This window comes from Castor canadensis, chromosome 10 (assembly GCF_047511655.1).
Source record: "Castor canadensis chromosome 10, mCasCan1.hap1v2, whole genome shotgun sequence".
Taxonomy (NCBI): domain Eukaryota; kingdom Metazoa; phylum Chordata; class Mammalia; order Rodentia; family Castoridae; genus Castor; species Castor canadensis.
The window spans coordinates 14,902,073-14,926,276 of record NC_133395.1 but is presented as its reverse complement, the minus strand read 5'-3'; the positions used below and the strand labels follow the sequence as shown (position 1 = coordinate 14,926,276).

General features: G+C 37.6%; 3 protein-coding genes across 8 annotated transcripts in view; 2 read left to right on the top strand and 1 right to left on the bottom strand.

The window, feature by feature from the left end:
- The window catches only part of Dnajc3 (DnaJ heat shock protein family (Hsp40) member C3), an 89,224-nt gene extending 82,488 nt beyond the window's left edge, over positions 1-6,736 (top strand). For both annotated transcript variants that reach the window (XM_074043121.1, XM_020168585.2), the window contains 3 exons: positions 2,221-2,353; positions 3,274-3,422; positions 4,981-6,736. In XM_074043121.1, coding sequence (XP_073899222.1) covers positions 2,221-2,353; positions 3,274-3,422; positions 4,981-5,138 — 440 coding nt within the window. In that variant the 3' untranslated portion in view covers positions 5,139-6,736. The remainder of the gene's footprint in view (positions 1-2,220; positions 2,354-3,273; positions 3,423-4,980) is intronic.
- A 139-nt stretch (positions 6,737-6,875) lies between these two features.
- Positions 6,876-24,204, bottom strand: part of Uggt2 (UDP-glucose glycoprotein glucosyltransferase 2) — a 178,074-nt gene continuing 160,745 nt past the window's right edge. For all 5 annotated transcript variants that reach the window (XM_074043116.1, XM_074043117.1, XM_074043118.1 and 2 more), the window contains 3 exons: positions 22,893-23,009; positions 18,106-18,232; positions 6,876-14,686 (listed from right to left, as the gene is read on the bottom strand). In XM_074043116.1, coding sequence (XP_073899217.1) covers positions 14,664-14,686; positions 18,106-18,232; positions 22,893-23,009 — 267 coding nt within the window. In that variant the 3' untranslated portion in view covers positions 6,876-14,663. The remainder of the gene's footprint in view (positions 14,687-18,105; positions 18,233-22,892; positions 23,010-24,204) is intronic.
- Positions 18,483-19,112, top strand: LOC141411439 (large ribosomal subunit protein eL31-like). Its single transcript, XM_074043122.1, has one exon. The coding sequence runs from the start codon at positions 18,540-18,542 to the stop codon at positions 19,095-19,097; it is 558 nt and encodes a 185-aa protein (XP_073899223.1). The 5' UTR covers positions 18,483-18,539; the 3' UTR covers positions 19,098-19,112.

Sequence of the window (24,204 nt, the reverse complement as noted above, 5' to 3'; positions counted from 1 at the left end):
TGACAAAGTCGTCAAGAACATAATGTGCAAAAAAAGACAGTCTCTTTAGTAAATAATGCTGCAAAATTGGATACTGTATATGCAGAAAAATGAAACTAGGATCTTTCTCTCACCGTACACAAAAATCAACTCAAAATGGACCAAACTATTTAAACCTTAGGGTAACTACCTAAACCTTAAACCCCAAACTATGAAATTACTATAAGAAAACATAAGAGAAAATTTTAAGACACAGGTATAGGCAGTGATTTTTTTAGATAGAACCCCAAAACCACAGCAACAAAAGTGAAGACAGACGAACGAGATTACATCTCCAGTCTTTTAACTTTGTATTTCCATTGCATTTTGTCAGGTCCTTGGTTTTTCCATTTATTCTTCCTTACATTCTTTCTCATTTCACCTTTTACTGTCACATGATTTTTTCTCATTTTTCTTGAGTTCCTTTTTTTTCTCATCTTTTTCCATAGTTCTGATTTTGATTTTGTGATTATTCTTAATAAAGGTGATTGAAGTTTTCACAAGTTTGCCCACAATTTTCATGTATTCTTGTTGCTATGTCTTTCTGTTGCATGTATATCAGGTAAGTTTTCGTGTTCTTTCCTGTTTTAATTTGAAAAATTTAACAGCTTTACAATCTTGTTATGTATATATATATATGATGTATATATATACATTTAGCCTACTAGCTTCTACATATGAGGGTAGAACTTTGATTTTTTTCAGTCTGGCTCACTTTGCTTAACATGATCTCTATTTCCATCCATTTACCTTTAAACAACATAATTCCATTCTTCTTTATTGCTGAATAAAAGTCCATCGTGTATATCACATTTTTTAAATCCATTAATCAGTTGTGGGGCATCTGGGCTGCTTCCAAAGCTTGGCTATTGTGAACAGTGCTGCGATAAACATGAGAGTGCGAGTGGTATCACTGGATTGTATGATAGTTCTTAGTTTTTTGAGGGACCTTCATATTGCTTTCCATAGTGGTTGCGCTAATTTACATTTCCACCAACAGTGTAGACGTGTTCCTTTCCAGCATTTGTTGTGTTAGTGATGACAGCCAATTTGACTGGGGCAGGAGGTGGTGTGAGGTGGAATCTTAGTGTCATTTATGGCCAAAGATGTTGAACATTGTCACATGTTTATTGACCATCTGTGTTTCTTCTTCTTTGTTTTTTTTTTTACAGTACTGGGTTTGACCTCAGGGCCTCACACGTGCTAGGGAGGTGCCCTACTACTTGAGCCACCTCTGCCAGCCCTGTTTTTTTTCTTTTCTTTTTTTTTTTTTTGAGATAGGGTCTTGAGAACTATTTGCACAGGTTGGCTTTGAACTGCAGTCCTCCTGATCTCTGTCTCCTGAGTAGCTAGGATTATAGGAGTGATCCTCTGGCACCTGCTGTGTTTCTTCTTCTGAGAATTGTCTGTTCAGTCTGTTTTCCCGTTTATTCAGTGGGTTGTTGATTCTTTGAGAGGTTTTATTTTTGAGCTCCCTGTATATCCTGGTTATTTATCCCTTGTCAGATGTATAGCTGGCAAAGATTTTTTTCCCATTCTGTAGGCGCAGCAGGCCTTTCTTAGGCCTTCTATGTTAATTTTTTTTCCTGCATATTAGATATCCAGATGCCTTTTGCTATCTAAATATTTAAAATACTCTAAAACAAAACATGTATGTGGAATGTCAAAACTTTTCATACTAGGACTGTGTGTTCTGATTGACACTTAAATTATGTTGGCTACAGTCTGTTGAAACTGGAGTGGACGTATCCATCCTGACTGCTGATAGTTCATCCTGCTCCTTTCTAACCTCTTCTCCTTCCAAACTGTCAGCCCATAACCGACCATGCAAATTTTCTTTCCTATGTCTTACTTTCCTATTTAACAGTCACTTCATCTTAGTTGGTAAAATTGCTCTGTATAAAGTACTGATATTAAAATACCTTGAAGGAAGTGTGGGGAGATAATGTGGGAAGGTGGGCAAGTAAACCAACAGCAGTGAATTTTGTCAAATGAGAATAAGAAGCTACTTCACTTCAGTTTTAATTATGTTTTTTTGTAAGTTTATGAACAAAATTCTGAAGCGAATATCACTTAGGCTCAGCAATAATGGTAAAAGAGAAAAAGCTGGAGATGATGGCTTTACTACCAATTTTGCAGGATAACTAAAGGCAATGAATTATAATTCCCCCTAACAGCATTATCTTAAACATATTTTGACAGCTATTCAGGATTATGAAACTGCTCAGGAACACAATGAAAATGATCAGCAGATTCGGGAAGGCCTAGAGAAAGCACAGAGACTATTGAAACAGTCACAGAAACGAGATTATTATAAAATCTTGGGAGTAAAAAGGTGAATTATTCATTTAAAATTTGCACTGCTAACAATTTTAAGCTGATTGCTGTTCCTTTTTCCCCCATTATATTTACGAATGCAATTTTAGTTATATGTTATTCTAACAGTCTTTAACATCATAAAGCTATTTTGAATATGTTATGGGCAAATTTCTTTGATAGAGATCTGTAACAATAATAGAATTAGAAGTTGGTGGCAAAGGCTGTGGTAAGAGTAAGTCCTAAGCCTAGATATTTTTTTTTTTTTTTAAGAAAGGATTAAGAAGTAGGAGTGAGCTTTCTTTTGATGGGGATGTGTGTATATGTGTGTGTGGAGGGGAGGGGAGGTGAAGATGGGGAAAAGAAAAAAAATCTCCTTTTGGCCTAAAATTGAAGTTATGCTTTTATTATAAGAGTTATCTTTCCTGGCCAAGTGAACTGTCAACTTTTAATACAAAGTCTGAAACTTTGTTCTTACTAATATTAAGTAAGCAAATCCCAAAGCAAAATGTTCAAAAAGTATCTTTTTAATGCCAAGAAAGAACTGAATCATGGCAGTGATTTTGAATCATGGCAATTCAGTGAGGACAGTTGTAAAAATCAGGACATTCTTTTATTCTCATTAAGATTCTTAGTGAACAAGTCTAAGGAAGCCTGGTTGGCTTTTTAATGATTGTCCAGCACTGTATGTCAAATCTTAGGCCTATACTATTAGAACTATTAGAAAAACCAGGTCGTAAATAGCCAGGGCACTCCAATAGCCATTAAAAATGTTATTAAATTTTTTTTGTGGTGCTGGGGATTGGACCTAGAGCCTTGTGCATGTGAGGCATGCACTCTACCACTGAGCTCTATCTCTAGTGAAAAGCTCTTCTAATTTTTTTAGGCAGTAGGTTGGATACTTCTTAACTAATAATTGTTAATTCTACCATCCTTCAGAAATGCCAAAAAGCAAGAAATCATTAAAGCATACAGAAAATTAGCATTGCAGTGGCACCCAGATAACTTCCAGAATGAAGAAGAAAAGAAAAAAGCTGAGAAAAAGTTCATTGACATAGCAGCCGCTAAAGAAGTCCTTTCTGATCCAGGTATCATTTACCTTCAATATCTTTCTGTTCTCTTCAAATAGTGCAGTTGATGATTTTCTTTTTAATGTATTATATGTCTGTCCCATCTGACTCTGGGGACTCTCAGATTTGAATCTTTTTTCTACTTGAACAGGTTACAATTTTTTAGGCCTTAGTTTTCACCAATGATATGAGAGCAGAGCACTGACCAAAACACAGGATCTCTTAGGTTCGTTCCGACTTCCCAGGTCAATAATGAATTCTCTCTACCAAACTTCTAGGAGCTTGATGAAGAAACCAGAGTACCAGGCTGAATTATACAGAGATCAGGGAAGAGTAGACAGCTAGCCAGGGCCTGCTATGCCACAATGGGTGTGTTCACGAGCAGTGTTGCTCAAAGTCCACTGATTAGATTTTCTGGTAGATATGTGTTCTTTTGTCATACCTTAATATGGCATGGGAAGTAAAAAAGGGAGACAGGCTAAGAATTGAGATAATATTGAATGTTTTGCCATTTCCAAAGAAAGTTTAATGTTCAGTGACCTATTGCTTTTTTTTTTTTTTAATGGCTGAGGACAGAATCTCTGATTTGAGCTACACAGATTCAGTTAAACAAATTTGGCCCTCTTTGGATACCTATTCATGTTGTGGAATTGAAGTTAAATGATCCTAATTAATTGATACTCCAGTAAGGGAGTCAGAGGTGTACTTCACTACATACAGTAGCAATACACACTGTCTGTTCTGTCCTTCAGCAATTATCAGTGCCTACAATATACCTTGAATGTTTCAGCCTGTGTGGTGCAAGGGTGGGGCAGCTTCATCAGCAGACTCAGGAGTTTTCTTTAGGGAGGGCTCTGGAGCTGAGTGTTAGGGGAGCTGACCATCACAGAGGTGTGAATCAAGAAAAGAATTGCAGGTCCTTTTTCCTGTTCTTATTTTCTGATGAGCCATCTTTTTTTTTTTTTTTTTTTTCCAACGGTGGAGTTTAAACTCAGGGCTTGCTCGGCAGGCACTTACCAGCCCAAGATGAGCTATCTTTTCCTAATTGCTTTCTTCCCATCCCCATAGCATTTCTCACTGCATCCTTCTCCTGTGTGCTTGCATTGATCTCTCTCTTCTCAGGACTAAGTGGGGCAAGAGTCACATGGGAGGGAAGTGAGCCTCCTGGAGTGGTACTTTACAGGGTTTTTCACTCCTGTTCTGTATGAGGAACCTTAGAGCTGTTCCTCATAGAATAGATTGTATTTGAGGCTCTATAAATGTTATTAGATGCTTGGGGTAAGAATGGGGGTTGGTGAGGTTGTAGCTTAAAAGATTTCATTTTGAAGGTTAGGGTGGTGCCATGCTGTTACAACTGTTTACATGAGTGAAACAGTTCCCAAAGCCCCACACCCATACCTTAGTTAACACCTGGATTTTTATCATTATTAATTTTTTTGAGACAAGGTCTTGCTATATCCCATGCTGACCTTGAACTCCTTATCTTCCTGCCTCTCCCTCCTGAGTGCTGGGATTATAGACCTGTATCTATACACCCAGAAATACTTGGGTGTTAACTTGCTGACTTCTTTTCTAGAAATGAGGAAGAAATTTGATGATGGAGAAGATCCTCTGGATGCAGAGAGCCAACAAGGAGGTGGTGGCAACCCTTTCCACAGAAGCTGGAACTCATGGCAAGGGTTCAATCCCTTCAGCTCAGGAGGACCGTTTAGATTTAAATTCCACTTCAATTAAACCAACTGTTTTCTGCTCTTCTTAATTTTTTTTTTAAAGATTAAAAACAAAGAAACCTTGTTCCGGGATCCTAATGAAAAATAATTCAAGTCTTTCAGTTTGTCCATGACCAAAGAGTTGTTTTAATGGGGAAAAAGCTGTTCTTACTCATTTTAAACTTAAGATTGATGGGTCTACAAGGGCAGGGAAGTGAGGAATGGTTCTGTTTCTGACATGTCAACCTATACTTGTTTCATCAATGTCTGGAAGAAGTGGTCTGAGGCGGCTCACCTGTGGAAGTGCTTATGTAGTCTAATTTTCAACACTGGAGCAGGTAGAGACTTCTCTTCACAGCTTTGCATGGTACCTGGAAGGAGGAGCTGTAATCTTCACGAGAATAGGCATATTTCAGTATTCTTAAAGAGAATGAACATTCTTAGGGACTACTATGCTTAGATTTTGGTTAGTGCAGTCATTTGCAAGTGTTAAATCACTGCTCCTCCTTTACTGTGCAAGTACTTACTCCTGTACCAGCGCCAACACAGCTATCACTGCAGAAGGGGCAGAGTCCATCTTTTAGTAAACTTGCCACCAAATGGTAATTGGTATGTCCAGGTATAGACTGTGGATTGATGCTAAGGATATATTTTTTGTTGTTCTCTCTTACAGGAGAACACCAACTTAACTTGAATTCAATTGTAAAAACCTATGGGCCCTTTTGTTTAAAAAACAGAACTAAAATATGTAAAATAGGTTTAGATAGTGTTAGTGGTATTATTTAAAATAATATTGCTGAAGTTCAGCACAAATGAAGTTCTGAGTTATACAGAATTTCCTATAATCAGAATGATGATTAGAAATGGAAAGTTGCTCAGTCAACAAATAAACATGGCATGCCATGATTCCTACTTTGAAGCAATACAATGGGGCAGCTTCTTTTCCCCCTTCTGTTACATTGGGTCAACTCTCTGAGATGTAGCTGCTGCTGGTGCCTTGGACAGCAGCCTGCCCTTACAGGTCTAGATGTCACCAGGTGTTCTGCCTAGGACACACTTACAAATCCAGTCAGGTCCGGCTCTGTTTTCACTGTTGCTTCATTTATGTGGATGGCATCTCCTGAGCCACTCTCCACTCTTTAAGAAAGGTAACTATATAAGAGATGTACTACTCAGTCTTTGTATACTGGATGATTTTTGCCCTTAAAAAATGAGTGTTACTAAATCAAGAACAATGAGTTTTTCTGGAACTACTGATGCTGCATTTAAATCTAAGAGAATATTTTAGACAAGAATTACTACTTTTATTCTAGAAAGGTTTTTGTTTTTGTCTTGAAGCATTTTTGAAACATTTTAAACATTAAAGGGTCTAATATATTGCTTTCATGAAATTAAGCATTTTAATTTGTTGCGGAAGGCATCTTGATTGTGAATGTCTACAGTAGCCAAGCACAAATCGTTTTCTTCTACAGTCATATCCTTAAACTTATGCAGAAGACTTTTTTTTAAAACTGAAGTACATAAATCGCATAGTTGGACTGAACAAACACATGCTTTTTTGCATCCACTTAGGAGCCTATTTCTTACCAATAAACTTAACCATGCATTTTGAAAACCATTGAACACCTTGCAGCTTTCATTTTGCTTTAATGTCTCAAAATTGAAGCCCCTGTGAAAATAATTTCCAAGATAATTTCATTTTTGTCTGTTCTTTAATTACCTTATTACTTCAGTAGTTACATAACTTTTTAAAAATACCTGGTTCCTTTTTGTGTCATGATGTCATTGTGAAATACCTACTTTCAAAATAGGTAATTCTTACTTTCAAAAGTAAGAATTTTCACAGTTGGAAGAAAGGAAACATTAAGTTACTAACCCTTTCATTTGAAGAGGGTGAAAAGCTGCCAACAAGAAGCCAGAGGGAGTTTGGGATGATTAAGGGCTGGCAGTATGGGAGATGTGTCCCAGGCCTCACTGCTTCACAATTTGCTGCCCAGATGGGGCTTTTTTTTTTTTTCTTCCTCCACTTGTAACAACCAAATTTTCTGTGGATTTAGTTTAGTCATCTTAACTGAAATATGAAGAGTTACTTGTTTGTTTTCAATGAAGAGAAAGAAAGGAGAAGCTTGGGTGCCTGGTGTCAAGTGCCAATGCCATGGAGGGAAAACAGTCTCTGGAATCCGTTTTGCTGATTAATGAAGGATGGAATGACCTTTCAATTCCAGCCTGGATGGCCATCAGTAATCTTCTGGTGTCCATCAAATGGGTGCTATCCTTAAACAGTGACTGAAAATCCTGGATATGTGAAGGGTCAAATAGTTGTTCCTCACACCTGCCTGACATAGGACATCATACAACATAAAAATGTATTACTGAAAAAGCATTTTCTTTTTCTTTTTGGACTACTTCCACATTCCAGTCTCTATTTTAGGGACTGCAGTTACTAGGTAAACTTTGTGGCAATTCCAGGAAAAACAAGATGAGAGCTAGCTAACCTTAGCTCATTCCCTTCTGTTCTTAGCAACTTTCTTCCTTTTTGGTGAGCCTCTGGAGTGAATGTCATTGGTCTGTGTACTGTGGATGCTTTCCACAGCAGGAATTATTAAACACCTCAACCTGTAAACGTTATTAAAAAAGGTTCTAGAAAGGGAAACTTCATTTAATTCATTTCTCAGTTCTGAAAGTTTGTGCTTTCTTACCATGAATAGATAAAAACCTGAAACAGTTTCAGTAGTTTACAATTGTGAATTGGATGTAATACACTAATTTAAAAATGTTTTTCTCCCTTTAGTCAGTGTTGAAAGTCTATTTTTAAGTATGAGTATGAAAAAACAAGTTACTGGAGCTCTGATAATAGAATCTAAAATGTTACTTATGTTTTAAAAAAGAAAAATATTAGGGATAACCAAGTAGAAAAAAAGGCCAAAAGGATTACAGTTTGAAACTGGTACCATTTTCTATTCTTGGTGGATAATGAAAAATTTCACCTTGAAAGGCATGAAATTGTTCATAAGTTGTATTTGACATGTACCATGAAGAAAGTAAGTACTTAAGATGCAGAGGTTAAAAAATGGCTTTCTCATCAAATCTGTTGGAGTCAACTTGCCTTATACAGATATAGGGCACAGGACCTGCAAAATGTTTTCAGTGAGTACACATCAATGGGATAATCTAGAGAAATATAGGCAACTTTCTTGAATTTAGTGGACATTTCCATAGTTATAAAGGAAGGCAAATGCTGATTTGTCAACAACTGATACCCTTATTTCTAGATCAGATCATTCCTTTTCTATTAGTGGTTGAGTTTAAGTTATTCTGTGTTTCAAATGATGTTAAGGGAGGATATTTTTTAACAGATGATCTCATTTGCTGAATGATTTAAGAGTAAAGTTAGCCACTGCGTGGCTTTGTATACAGTAACAACAGGTATTGTTGTACTCGTCTGTGGATGAAGTACCTGCAAAGGAAAGCAGGGCACAGAGGGAGCTGAAATTTGGCGGTGCTTGAGAAGTTAAATTATTACTCACCTTAAGGTTATAGTTTGTTTTGAATGAGACAAGAATAAGTAACTTAATCCATCTCAATTTAGCATTTTAATAAAAAAGGAATGAAAATTATTTAAAATGGGTCTCACAAATATGGGTACTATTTTTATGCCCGTGTATTTTCACATTTAATAAAAATATTTATGGTCATATCAGTACTTTCTGCTTTTGATTCATGTTTAGTCTTTATGCAAAATTCTAAGAAAGTCCATTTTAGAAGTCTTATTTCCAACTTTACTTCACACGAAATCAGTGACTGGGGTGACAAAAAAGGCTGTCTTTTATGTGAGTTGACTAGGAAGGTCATATTTCATAACACAGGAATGGCTAAAAATCTTTTAGTCCAATAAATCCAAAGACTACAGGACTGACAAAGTGGACAATTCTTCCATTTTAATATTAAAATATAACATGTAAAATGGCTTTATTTGAAGACTTTCCTTTTTACCCTTTTAGTTCATTTCACTTGTCCTAAGGTGAGAGCGAGGACGCTGCAGTCTGTTAAATTTCTAGCAAAAACAAAAGTAGCTTTCTTCTCAATTATATATTCTGCAGATTCTTAGATTCAAGGAAGACTAGAATACAGAATTTTCCCAGAAATCTCAAGTTTCCAAATTCTTAATAATGTCTTCATCATATCACAATATGTAATTCACCCTTAGTCTGAAGATGTCAAGAGATGCCAGAGGCTTGAGGACTGTCTGACAACAGGAGCACAGGGGACATCCAGATTTTCTTCGCAAAGCCTCAGGTGCTCCCACTTAGCAGGTACAAACCCCTCCCTCCTTACCATCCTTAGACCATTGCTTTATGGGGCCCTGACCTCTAAAAACATTTTCCTGTTTGGGCAGATCTTTTCTGGGGTGGGTGTATGACAAGCAGAATATGCAGTTACTGCCCTATACCAGCCAGGGTTATGTTTCTAGCGAAGCACTTCCAACCTTGTCTCTCTTTTTTTTTTTAACCTGATCACCTCTAGTAGGAGGCATTGTCCCAGGATAAGCATCACTGAAATATTCCCAGGGGATGAGAGGCTCTTGGCTTGGAGAGGTCACTGGGAATGTTAGTGCCCAAAGTAATTGTGAGGAAATCGGAATTGAATATTTTGACAAAGCACAAGGGATTTCAACTGTTTAAGTCTTTTCGGTATTTTCATATTTCGTTGAGCACAGCTTGGCATTTGTAGTTAAAAGGCTTTTCTTCTTAGACTCGTTTCTCTAAATAGAGGTTATTTTTCTCTCCTGTGAAGGATGTTTCAGAGATAGCAATGGAAAACTCTTGATACTTCGCTGTTTTGAGTTTTCTTCAGATTTTATTAGTACTCTTTCCCTTCACATATACCACCTTTTGCAACACTTTGTTCCCTCACTGCAGAACTGCTGTCTTTGTAACTCCAACTTACTAAAGCCTCATTAAAGTGGAAAGACCACACTCTGCAAACAGCAGATGCACTAGGTCATGCAACCTGGAAGAGGCTCTGCCTTTAGCACAGGGCATCAGACTGGGGAAATTTATTCTGGACTGTGCAACAAAGAAAAGCAGCATCAGTAAAGCTAACTATGAATAATTAACTAGTAGGAAACAATGCAGGCCAACAAGTATTCACTGAGCAATTTTGGATTTAATTAGTTAATAGATACTAGCCCTTCATGCACTATGGAATAAAATCACCACGCTCTTCACAGACTTCATAAACTCCACACAGCCGTGTATATGTGCACTCCAATTTTATGAGCTTTTTTTCAGTACTCAGATGAACAAAAGTACCTTATACCATTCTTGTCTGGTTAACACATTGTCCTCACTTCAGGTTTCACTTTAAACATCACTTTGTAAGGCCTGACACTTCCCCTTCATTTTCATTGGGATAGTTATTGTTTATCATTTAAAGTACTCTAGTAAATTTAAAAGGATGGCTTGGCGCAGTAGATACATAAATTGTTAAATCTGATATCTATTGAATAAAATATGTTGATTTGTTCAGGCTAGGGAGACCTCCTATATTACTGACCCTATTTAGAAGAAACTTGTTTTTACAAGTTTTCTGGTGAGAAGTTGACTTTAGATAGGACCTCTGAATGCAAAGCAGTTTGAATCTGATGCTCTAGACTAGATAGATACTACATGACTGTTCAATTTACTTCAAGATACATTTTACCTAACAAGGTCAGTATCATAATTATTCCTTCTTTGCCTCTAAATTTTAAATAAAACATAAGGTTCATTTGGAGCCTTTCTCATTGAAATGATATTTTTGTTTTAAGCCATTCTTTCAAAAGCTGAGTGATTTTTCTTCAATTCTAATAAAAATCTTTAATTTCTGTAGTAGATCCCATCAGGAGGGACACTAACCTTACACCACTGGGCAGATCCACACGACTGAAGGAAACTTAAATTCAACTAAGAATCAGAAGACAAGATCATTTTCCAAATCTGAAATCTTCACAACAAAAATGCTAATAGTAAGTTCTAAGTTAAGACGTTTCATGCTAAAATTTCTCAGAAAACAAATTTGTATTTGATAAATTGGGCTAATAAACTGCAAAATGGGAAAACGTGTCCAATTCTTTTTTTTTTTTTTGAGACATGGCCTCCTTATGTAACTGAGGTTGGCCTTGAATTCATGTCCCATCTGCTGGGATTACAGGCATTTCCCACCACCCTTGTTCACTTCAAACCTTTTTAAAAAGTAATTGTGGGATGGACTTGCACAGCTGACCAAGGATGTCTTAAGTTATAGAGTTGCCTATCATTTGAACTTTGACCTTCAAAGTCCTGAACGTTCACTTCTGGGCCTTATTTCCCACCAACTGTGAGATTTTTTTTTAACTAACCAAATGGTTCTTTTAAAGTTAATGAAGTATATTTAGTAACAGAAGTGGACAAGACAGTAGCTGGGGGTATACTTACTTACACTTTCTGGTCATTGAGGCATAGAGGTCCTTCGATGAGCAGCTTATTTGTTCATTAGTGGGAAGCAAAATTCCATGAACATCTTAAGAGAGAAAGAAATTCTCTAAAGAATACGCCATGCTTTGATCACTGAAGCATGCTCTAATTTGTTCTTGCTTACTGCCTCTGACTCTTCTGCTGGGTTCCTGAAGCCTCTTGTGTGCAGTGGCTGTTCCATCAAATTGCTCCCCAGACACTAGGGTTATGACCTGGCACAGAGGAGCAACCTTTCTTTGGGCAGACACTCACTGTGTGTAAAACATTTTTAATATTAATGTAAAGACTAATTTCATCTAACTCTGGTGGAATTGGCCAGTGGTGCCTTTGGGAAGTATTCTACCCCTGGAGGGACTTGAGGGTAACTGGAGCCAAACGATGAGCACTACTGAAAGAGAATCTCTGGCACCTAACCATCTGCATGCTATCAGGACTTTGGGTTGTCTGCAGTGCACATTCTGGGTCCATTTTATACCTAACACTCATTTGTTGCAGTCAAAGCTCAAACTCTCTCAGGTCTTAGCTTAGATAAACTGCCTATTTCATACTTCTAAGGACAAGAAGTAATTTCTCCCAGTTAAAAAATATAGTGGTTTTCCAGGATTTGTTAAAACTTGACACAGAGCCTGCACCGAAGAATCAGAATTCAGGGTCTGGAACAAAGCCTCTGGGCAACATTTGTTCAACATCCCCAGGCTTCAGATGGGATGACTTTCCAAGTGTTAACGAAGCAGTACTCGAGTTAGAGCTACATAGTTTGTTTACATAAAGTGTCCCTGAGGAGGATAGATTTTTGTACGGCATACTGACCAGTTTGTATACACTGAGAGCCCAACGTAACAATTTAAAAATGAGCCATTTTATCACAGAATATGCCTGTAAAGAAATACTGCTGGGGCTGGGTGCTGGTGGCTCACACCTATAATCCTAGCTATTTGGGAGGCTAAGATTGGGAGGATTATGATTCAAGGCCACACCAAGCAAATAGTTTATGATACCCCATCTCCAAAATAACCAGAGAAAAATGCACTGTGTGTGGCTCAAGTGGTAGAGCTCCTCCTTTGCAGGCATGAAGCCCTGAGTTCAAACCCCAAACCCTACTTGGAAATTTATATTTTCCAAAATAAGGGTATCACTCATCTACGACATATAAATTTAGTCATTCAAATCGTCTTCCCACAAGATTCTTACAGAAATGAAAACAGGCTGACAACACAAGAAAGCAAAGAACCACCTGACACTTGAAGCTTCTACCCCAAACACCACAAGCACACCTCTTGGTAGCTCAATGGAGCATTTGCCTGAACTGTATCCTTACTGTTTTCACCTTTCCCCAAGTCCTAACTCCAAAGAGGAACAAGCTGGGGGCAACATGGCATTGGCCATGTTAGGCCAACCTCTGGCTCTGGCCTTTGAGAGCACCCCACAGGATCCTTTGAGCCTACAGGAATGATCTAGTTCCACCAGAGTGGGCTATTCCTGGAATATTCCATTTTATCATAGACAAATAAGTAACAAGTAACAAAGAGACACTGGAAAGGCAGAGGAAGACGTTCCTTTATTAGGAATGAGTGGAGCTTGCTGGGGAAGGGTATTGTTCTTTTTTGGCTCTTTAAGCTAAAAGGCTTCCTTCCCAGCCTGTAGTGTCATTGTTAGGTGGTAGACCCTTTTAAGAGGTGCAGCCTAATGGAAGGAAGTTAGGTCACTGGGGGCCTGCCCTTGAAGGAGATATGGGGATCCAAGCCATGAGGTGAACAGGCCTCTTTCATGTGCTGTTATGGGCCCAAATCAATGTGGCCAAGCCACCACAGATTAAAACCATCAGCCAAAATAAACCTTCCCTCTGTTAAGCTGTTAATCTTAGGTAGTTTGTCACAGCAACAAAAGGATGATGAGCGCAGGTATTTTTCATATTCTCTGTAGGCTGTGTTGTCAAATACAAAAGGATTTCTTTAGAACTAGGTTTAGTTCTGAAGAGTTCAAAGGAGTTGGAGACAGCATGCGTCCCATTATGGGAACTCTACAGATCTGTCCCAAGAAAAACCAGATTATCCCTAGACAGTCAGTTTCCTTGTGGCCCTGGAGGTTTCCAAGATGGTGAGACTCTCTGTGACACAGCCCTGAAAGGGCAGTTAATATACTGGTCAACCATTAAACTCTAGGGAGTGTTTTGCAAACTTTACTTATCAAGAGACTCACTGGAAAGCTTTCTAAAGAATCACGAATTTCTAAGCTCACACTTCACAACTATTGGATCAAACTCTTCAGGGGATAGGATCCAATTGACACTAAGGTCTTTTCTAGTTCCAAGATTTTATGATCCTGGAACATCTGGATAGTTTTAAAATTACAATTCATCTATTAAAACACAAATGGAAAGCAAACTGTATACATACTTACTTTCTGCAAAGGTATTCAGTCCTTTTTAAAAAAGAATACACAGTATGTTGCTATGAATACCATTTTATGAACAACCACTAAGACAATATAAATACAGCACAGGATTAAAACTTCATTTAAGATAAATAAATGATTACAGTGCAACTTCCATTTTAAAATGACAGTTAAGATATAAAAATAGGCTTGTTTTTATTATACAGAAATAGCCATGAATTTTTTTTCTTTCTCAATTAAAAACACAACTAGTTCTCTAATTTTAAATACATTCTGTGAATAAGGAGATCTAGATGCACATACCAGCAGGAATAGAAAAGGATGAGATGGCTTGATGAACACTCCTAAGAACCAGCTAGTCAGATACCTTCTACTGGGTTATTTGGCCAAACATGAACCTTGAATGGGTGAAAATCCAGCCGCCTTGAGCCATCAGGAAAAAGTAACAACCTAGTTTTAAATACTCAATGGTCATTTCTTAATACAATTTAGAATTAATCCATACATTTGTTCCATGTATTTTAAATACCTACAATTTTTTAAATTGAAGAGTATATTACTGATCTTAATGAAACTCCCTACTGGTCTTCTCAGTAGTTCCACACTTCCCCAGCAGGTGGTAGGTTTTTTACCATATTTTCATCTTCTCATATAAAACAGTGCTAGAGTTCATCATGTGCCAAAACTGTGGAGAAGGTAAACTTGTTTTAGTTCTTGAAATCTTAAATACAGAATTAGCTTAAATGTCACCAAGGTATAAGATATTTAAAAAAGTACAGGTGTTGACTGAGGATCTTTGATGTTCAGTGCCTGTAGCTTCATTCTCTGTACATTTTGGTTCCTATTATACTGTGTCATAATGATTTGTCTTTTTAACTGTCTAGAATGGGAGATGCCATGAGTCTATTAGAAAAAAACATATTTATCTTTACTTGGATATGTTTGCACATGCCATCTTATGAAATATAATTAGAAGCATTAAAAAACTCCTTAATACAAATACATTTTGGTGTTAAAACCTCATATGACCTGAAAATGATTACAGATGGAGGTTTTAGAGAATATTGATAGTTCTAATAGATTAATCAACATGCACCAAGTGTCCTGCCATTGCCATAATGGATCAAAGAGCAGAAGACACATACAGTGCTCTTCTAAGCTGAGAGAGAGCATTAAGATACAGACCTAAGAACCATTCAAATCTGAGATCAAGTATAATATCTCTTAAGAGACCAAAATGGGTTTCTCTTCTTTGTATCATTAAGCTGTTACACATGTAAACTTGTTTAGGAACATTCAGAACTCCAAATACTTTTAGGCATAAATTAATTAAAATATAATTTGAATGCATCCTGTTCCCCAACTCAAGGTGCCAGATGATATATATAAATGAGAATGACAATAATGGGATGAGGAAGCTGCTTAGGAGATACTTTTGGGGCAGAGTTATCAAAAATTCCTAGAAATAGATATATTGACAATGTCAACACAGAACACATGGCTGAGATGGAGGAGCTGGGAGGGCCTGCTAATAGCGAGCACCAGTGGGCAGGAAGCCAAACCGAAGCAAAGTGCCTGTCAGCTCTACTCTCATTCTTCCACATTGCAGAGAGAAATTAAGAGGCTGGCATTTGTCCCAAGATAAAAAGTGGAATTTTCTTTCTTGAAAGAAAATTGTGGCAGTAGATGGGTGGAGAGGAAGAGAGATTTTTGTATGGGTCTCAATGTTCTTGAGTAAAGTGCTCTCATTTGGGCTTCGGGGTTGTGTGTGGGGATCTGTTCCTTGCCCATAGAGCCAGATGTACACTATGCCCTCCCTCATAGCTGGAGCTACTAATTATCCTTCCATTCAGGGAAGAAACCTATTGCAAAAATATACATTTATACCATGGTACAGGAAAGCCAGGCTCGCTAGCTTGTTATTTTGGTCAATCTAATTTTTTAATCTTTTTTTTTTGTGATACTGCAATTTGAACTCAGGGCCTCACTCTTGTTAGGGAGTCGATCTACCAGTTGAGCTACTCTACTGGTTGATCTCTTATTCTTAAATACATACAAACAGTGCATGATCTCAAGGTATTTGATGAAGAATGATAAAGAAAAGGAGAAATGACCAGGATGAATATACAAAACAGCTCACCTTGAGGAAACAAGGTAACTAAGAGAACCAAAGTGATTCTTAAATTAATTCTAATTAGTATTTATCTGAAAAGTCAATGAAGCCATAAAACAAGAAAACAAATTAAAAGGAAGCAAAGATGGCGAGGATGCGGGGAAAAAGGAACCCTCTTACACTGTTGGTGGGCATGTAAACTAGTACAACCACTCTGGAAAAAAATTTGGAGGCCACTTAAAAAGCTAAACATTGATCTACCATATGATCCAGCAATACCACTCTTGGGGATATACCCAAAAGACTGTGACACAGGTTACTCCAGAGGCACCTGCACACCCATGTTTATTGCAGCACTATTCACAATAGCCAAGTTATGGAAACAGCCAAGATGCCCCACCACTGACGAATGGATTAAGAAAATGTGGTATCTATACACAATGGAATTTTATGCAGCCATGAAGAAGAACGAAATGTTATCATTCGCTGGTAAATGGATGGAATTGGAGAACATCATTCAGAGTGAGGTTAGCCTGGCCCAAAAGACCAAAAATTGTATGTTCTCCCTCATATGTGGACATTAGATCAAGGGCAAACATAACAATGGGATTGGACTTTGATCACAAGATAAAAGCAAGAGCACACAAGGGAGGGGTGAGGATAGGTAAGACACCAAAAAAATTAGCTAGCATTTGTTGCCCTTAACGCAGAGAAACTAAAGCAGATACCTTAAAAGCAACTGAGGCCAACAGGAAAAGGGGACCAGGAATTAGAGAAAAGGTTAGATCAAAAAGAATTAACCTAGAAGGTAACACACATGCACAGGAAATTAATGTGAGTCAACTCCCTGTATAGCTATCCTTATCTCAACCAGGAACACTTGTTCCTTCCTATTATTGCCTATACTCTCTCTTCAACAAAATTAGAGATAAGGGCAAAAGAGTTTCTGCTGGGTATTGAGGGGGTGGGGGGGGGAGAAGGAGGGGGCGGAGTGGGTGGTAAGGGAGGGGGTGGGGCAGGGGGGAGAAATGACCCAAGCCTTGTATGCACATATGAATAATAAAAGAAAAAAAAAAGGAAGCAAAGGAAAGAAGTGTTGGAAATTAAGTAGTGTTTACTTCTCTTAAAAATTTAATAGAAGAGTTGAAGGTAAAGTCAAAAAATTTTCTCAAAACACAGACAGAAGGAAAAATACAAAGAGATCATAACGGGGTTTGTATGATTGAAGCACTTCACATGCATGTATGAAAGCAAAATGATGAAACCGTTAATTTGTTTAAAAGTGAGGCAGAGTACATAAGAAAGAGTAATAGAGGCGGTGAATTTGATAAACTCAACAAAACCAAATATTGGTTCTTGGAAAAGATGAACAAAATCAATAAACCTTGAGCACTGAAATTACAGGCCCACAACCACCACCCCTGGCTGCATCTCTCTAAATGTAACAAATGGAAGCAAATCTAATCCAAGTCACTCTCTAACCCATGACTAAGAATACTAGAACCAGGAACAACTGGAAAAACCTGTATTATAAGATCAATTTACAAGATAGAAGGTAATTTTTTAGTGCGCTATAAGGCTTTTCTTGCTTTTCAGGACTTGCTTGGATTTCCACCTTTGGGAAATTCAGTGTAATCTTAAATATAGCATTTATTTTATATTTTTACCTCTTTTTGTTATCAGGAAACTAGTGCTACATTATTTGTCTTCATAAAGATTGAACTGAAGCTATATCCACGGGGGAGTAGATTCTCTATATTTTAAATATGTGTGTTTAAATGTCGCAGTGAAACCCAGTAATAGATACAATTAATATGCACTAATAATTACAATAAAAATTTGTGGGCTTGGTCTACATAAAAACGATGCCATGGATTTTCTTGAAATTCTGACATATATTTGATAACTTCACTAAGAAATGCATCAGTAACCTATTCTGATCTCATTAATGCAACATAGGGCTCAGATGTCACTGAGGTGAGATGACTTACTTGTACTTTTCTTCTTGTTTTTGAGATGATCTAATAATTGTCGTATTTCTTCATCATATTCCACCCATTCTGGGACAATTCTGGCAGCAGCTTTCAGTTTGGGTTCTTTTGTTTTGGGGTTGTTGCACTAAAAGTTTAAACAAATTTTGTTGGTGAAAAAGCTATGTTCCAGGAAATATAAAGGAAATACTTGAGGACGTAGCTGTCAGTACAGCAAACAAAATACATTTTATAAAAAGCAGAGCTCCACTATGTACTTAAAGTACATGAAATTTAGTATAGATAGCATCGACTGAAATGAAAAACCACAATTTATGCAAGTAATAATTGCTTAATACCTCAATCACAAATTGTAAAAACTTATTAAAGAATTTGATGGTTCATAAGGTATCAAAAGAACTGCACAGCTTCCTTTCCATCTTGGGCCTGGCAGAATGGCTCCCGCAAAGAAGGGTGGCGAGAAGAAGAAGAGCCGTTCTGTCATCAACGAGGTGGTGACCCAAGAATATACCATCAACATTCACAAGCGGATCCATGGAGTAGGCTTTAAGAAGCATGCCCCTCGGGTACTCAAAGAGATCCGGAAATTTGCCATGAAGGAGATGGGGACTCCAGATGTGTGCATTGATACCAGGCTCAACAAAGCTGTGTGGGCCAAAGGAATAAGGAATGTCCCATATCGTATCCGTGTGTGGTTATCCAGAAAACGTAATGAGGATGAAGACTCACCAAACAAGCTCTATACTTTGGTGACCTATGTTTCTGTTACCACATTCAAAAATTTGCAGGTAGTCAATGTGGATGAGAACTTACAGCTGAGTGGAAATAAAGTTATAAAACTGCAAAAAAAAAAAAAGAATTGCACAGAATTGTTTGATACCTATGAGCCACCAAATAAAAGAACATGGCAGAGCAGTATGCTTTATAGGTACAGTGGAAAAGCAATGGTAGTGGAATGTCACTTCTCCTGGCTCCAACTCCACACTTCCTAACTGTAAAAACTATACATATCACAGATCTTTGTAAGGACCATGTCTTAGTTTGTTCATCTTGCAAAAGAAACTAAAATAACATTATCTCTAAAGTTGTTCACCAATACACAATCAGTTTAAATGACTTAGTCCCACTATAGAGTTTCTTGGGAAATTAAGTATTTAGGAGAAGGGTGATAAGGACCAGATGGACTTTTCTGAAGACACAGCTGGACGATGTGCTGGATGTGAGCTGTGAGAAGGGACGCATCAAAGAAGACCCCAATACCTTTGGTTTGAGCAGTGTAAAGAATGTGCCTATCATTTGCCCAGATAGAAGAGTCAACAGGGAGCATACACCTCACCAGGTTACAAAGGAAGCCGGTTTACTATTTACAAAGCAGAATGATCTTCATTAATACAGGAAGATCTTGAAGCTGCCTTAGGGGAAAGCTATTAGTCATGCATCACAGTCTGTGGTCTTAGTCCTTTCTTCACCAAATATTTTCAGTTAATTCTCTTGTGGACTTTTTTCCCCCCTGCAGTGATATATTTTTAAATTAAATGGAAACAGCATTTTCTTCACATAAGATAACTTACGGGCAATGTTTTTTATGAAGTGAAGATTATGGAAATATTTTGCTCTAATTGTGTCAGTAATTATTAAAAACACTATGTTCTCTGTAGTTTGTGCTGCAATGTATTTGGTGCTACAGTCACAATTGTGGTTCTTACATAGGCAATTGTGCCCCTCAGGGAACTTAAACAAGGTCTGGAGAGCTTAGCAGACTTGGCTGAGAGGTAATGAGGTGCTACTGCCATCTAGTAGGTAGTAGTTAGGATACTACTAAATATCCCACAATGGACAAAACAGTCCCCCAAAGTTGTCCAGAGTTAAATCCAAGGAGAAACCTTGGATGAAACAGTCAAGATAGCAGCACAACAATCATAAAGACCTGCACTCTCACCTTCAATGCCATTAACCATGTTCTTGTCCTTCCTCTTAGGTCTTTTCCTTGGCACTTTTCCGCATAACCTTGACTTTTCTCTAGAGAAGCTGGCCAAGAACAGATGTTCTTTTATTTTTGTGTCTGGAGGAGAGGTGGTTTGGCTGAACACCAAAATTTATGACACCTCTCTTTTCTCTGTGCAGCACTATTGCCGGGAGGAGCTGCCCACTCCAAGGATGAACGTTTTCAGCTCCTCTTACATCTAAGTCTGGACATGTGGCCAACTCCCACCCAGAGGTCGGGCTTTTAGGATTCAAGGTGTATTTGCTATACTACTGCATAATTATCTTTCCTCCAGATCAGCACCAGCCAATACAAATATGATGGAAACCACATATGTGATAAAAAATTTCTACTAGCCATTATAAAAATGCTAAAGGAATTGGTGAAATAAATTTTAATACCATACTTTGGCATAATATATCCAAAATGTTATTAGTTGAAATGTAATCAATACAAAATTAGTAATGAGATATTTTTACATTCTTTTTGTTGTACTGAGTCTTTAAAATCTAGTGTGATTTCACACCTTATAGCACATCTCAACTCAAGACTAGCAATATTTTAAGTACGCAAAAGCCACATGTGGCAAGTGGCTGCTGTAGTGAAAGGAGCAACTCCAAATAAGTAGAGATGGTGACAGGATGTGAGGGAATGAAGAAGTCACAGGTGGATCTCCATTTACTGAGTCAGGATACACAGGGAAGCTACTCATCAGGCCTGCCATATGGCCTATGAAGCCACAGAAACTAGGGTTTATTATAGTAGCTGTTAACCTAAATACAAAGATCCCAAGACTCATAGTACTACCATAGGAGTCACAAACTAATCCATCACAAACACCCTTAACATTGTTAATAGTTATGTTCAGGAATGTTTTCGACTTCTCTTTATGAAATTCTCTTGCCATTTTATTTGTTTTTGCAATATTCTGTCACCCATGATTACATTCTAACGTGTTAGCATACTCTTCCAAATACATATAACTATGATATGTATATTTGGGCAAATGTCCCCATATTTTATCGTCCTGCCTTATTTGTTCAAAATTGTGCAAATTCTAACATTTTGATAGTTATTCTTCAGTGGAGATTTCATAAATACTCTATACTGAAATTGGCACATTTAAATAATGTTGTCAAAAAAGAACTATATTACCTTGCAGCTATTTGAACAATGTAATGTTCTGGACAGCTGGAAAATGAATTAGTTTGAAATATTTTATGTTTAGGTGAGATAAACTGTGTAGCGTAGTTAAATGCTTAAAATGAAAACCTAAGAAAAATGTTATGTAAAAAATAAGTAGGAAAGGAAAATAGAAAGTAGACATGTGTAGGCTGTGCAGACATGTGATTATCATCTTGGTTGCCCTGATGTGGGGGAAAATATTGACAGGAGAACTAAACTAGAGGTAATCTGAAGGTGACATTGTCGATGCACGTACATTTTCAGCTAGTTTCTGGTCTTTCTTTCAAAAGACCTTGTGCAGAAAAGAGTCATTGTAGCAGACCTGACATGGCTCTTAGAAATGCCTGCTTGAAGAGCTGGCCCTTGGCTGGCATCTGGGCAGGTCACACCATTCCTTAGTAAGAATGGCTTATTATGCAAACATGGTTTACGCTAAATAAACACCTGCTTTTCTTCTGGGAGCTCAGAATTTTGGTGTGTGCCAGGTAGAGGATGCTTCTGTGGTGCCAGTCCCCAATAAAAACCATGGGCATTGGGTTCTAATACCCTTCTTTGGTGGGCAGTACTTCACATGTATTGTGGAATTTCCTGTTGCTTAAAGAACGAAGTGTGTCCTGTGTGACTTCACAAAAAGAACTCTCAGAATTTTGTAACTGAATTTCTCTTTACCATGGGATTTTCCTCTTTGCTGCCTTTACTTTGCATCCTTTCACTATAATAACCCACAGTCATAAGCACAAGTATATTCTGAGTCCTGTGAATCTTCCTTGTGAATTAGTAAACCCAAGGGTAGTCTTAGGGACCCCCTGAACACAGCTGTCTATTTCCTAGCCTAAGTTAAATTCGTAATAGAATGAGTAGCAGAAAAATCGAGGTACAGGTGTGCTATTTTATTTGTCTATTTTTCTATATGAACATTTTCTTTTTTTTTTTTCCTGTTTATTCATATGTGCATACAATGTTTGGGTCATTTCCCCGCCTACCCCTTGCCCCCTCCCTTCCCTCCCTACTCCCGCCCTCTCTCCCCCTACCCCCTCATTTCCAGGTAGAAACTGTTCTGCCCTTATCTCTAATTTTGTTGAAGAGAGAGTATAAACAATAATAAGGACGACAAAGCGTTTTTGCTAGTTGAGATAAGGATATCTATACAGAGAGATTTGTACATTCCATGTACGAATGTGTTACATTCTACGTTGATTCTTCTCGAACTGACCTTTTCTTTAGTTCCTGATCCCCTTCTCCTATTGGCCTCTGTTGCTTTGAAGTTTCTGCATTAGTTCCTTTGCATTGAGGACATCAAATACAATCATGTTTTTTGGGTTTCTTACCTAACCTCATACCTCCCCTGTGTGCTCTCGCCTTATCATGTGACCCAAGTCCAATCACATTGCTGCATTTGTCCTAGATCTAAATCCACCTATGAGGGAAAACATAAGATTTTTGGTCTTCTGAGCCTGGCTAACCTCGCTCAGGATGATGTTCTCCAGTTCCATTTACTTGCAAATGATAAGATTTCATTCTTCTCCATGGCTGAGTAGAATTCCATTGTGTATAAATACCACATTTTATGTGAACATTTTCAGATCTGCTTATATGCAATGAAAATATTGACACTCACCAGATCGATTGTTTTAGCCCTTTGTTTGGATTCATCATCGCACCAGGTTTCACACCACAGCCAGTCCTGAGGAAGAGACTTAATGGCAACTTGGTAAATCATATTATTTGGAAGATCCTACAGAAAAAAAAAAAAGGATTTAAACACAGAGTTATAGAAATTAGGGTCTGAAGGAAAGAAGGTGAAGTACATACCATTTTGACTATACACACATCATAAAACATGCAAATTTGAGACAGCTCCTATCTTTAAGCTTTTAATGTCTAATTTGATCTAATTATCTTGTGTCATGTTATGTATGAACTCATGCACTAGAACTACACCTACACCTCCCTAAGCCTTACCCCTACAATGAGGGATGATGAATGAAACCCAGAAACTCACCATTCCATGTTACCCACAGTGGACAGCCCTATCTCCATCAGCTTTGAACCACTAAGCTTAACTGATCACATGTGCCTGCTATTACTGCTTTTGGGCCATCATACTCTCCAGATTTTTAGGTGACCTTTTATTTTCCTGGTGGAAACAATGCTCAACAAATACTTTCCCATTTCTGCATGCTCAGGCCTTTCTAAGCCAAGATTGCTAGCACATGGATTCAAGGATATTTGACAAATGAGCCTAGGAAGTTAGAAACTTCTGGAGAAATTTAGGGGCAACTTCCTCAGAGGTGTTTGTTTAAACTCTCCAGAAGTTTACATTCCAGAGTAAAGGGTCTCTCACTCTCAGAAGAGATGAAAAGTATGTTCATTAACTGTCCTATATAAGCTCTAAGATTCATAATTTTAGGGTTCTTCTTTCATTAGTCCTCTTAAACATCATATACAAACTCCAAGTAAATGCATTAAGAAAAGGTATACAGACTGAAAAGAAGGACTAAAGTGCTGTTGTTTGCAAGTGACTGGATTGTTTATGCAGAAAAGACCAAATGTCAATGAAAAGAAAAGGAGATTCCTGGAACTAATAAGGAATTATAGCAAGGTTAGAAGATACAAAATTAGTAAAGAGAAGTTTAGTGCTTTTTGATATACCAGCAACAAACATTTGGAATTTGAAGTAAAAATACAGTATCATTTACATTAACAACAAAAAAAAGAAACTCTGTAAGTATAAATCTAATAAAACATGTTCTTCTAAATGAGGGAAACTATAAAATCCCAATGAAAGACCAAAGAAGAGATATTTGGTCAAAGAAGACCAAATGAATGAAGACATATTAGTACACGTTCACAGATAGTAAGACTCAATATTATCAAAAGATTAATTAGTCCCAGCTTGATCTATAGATTCAATACAATCCCGAAGTACC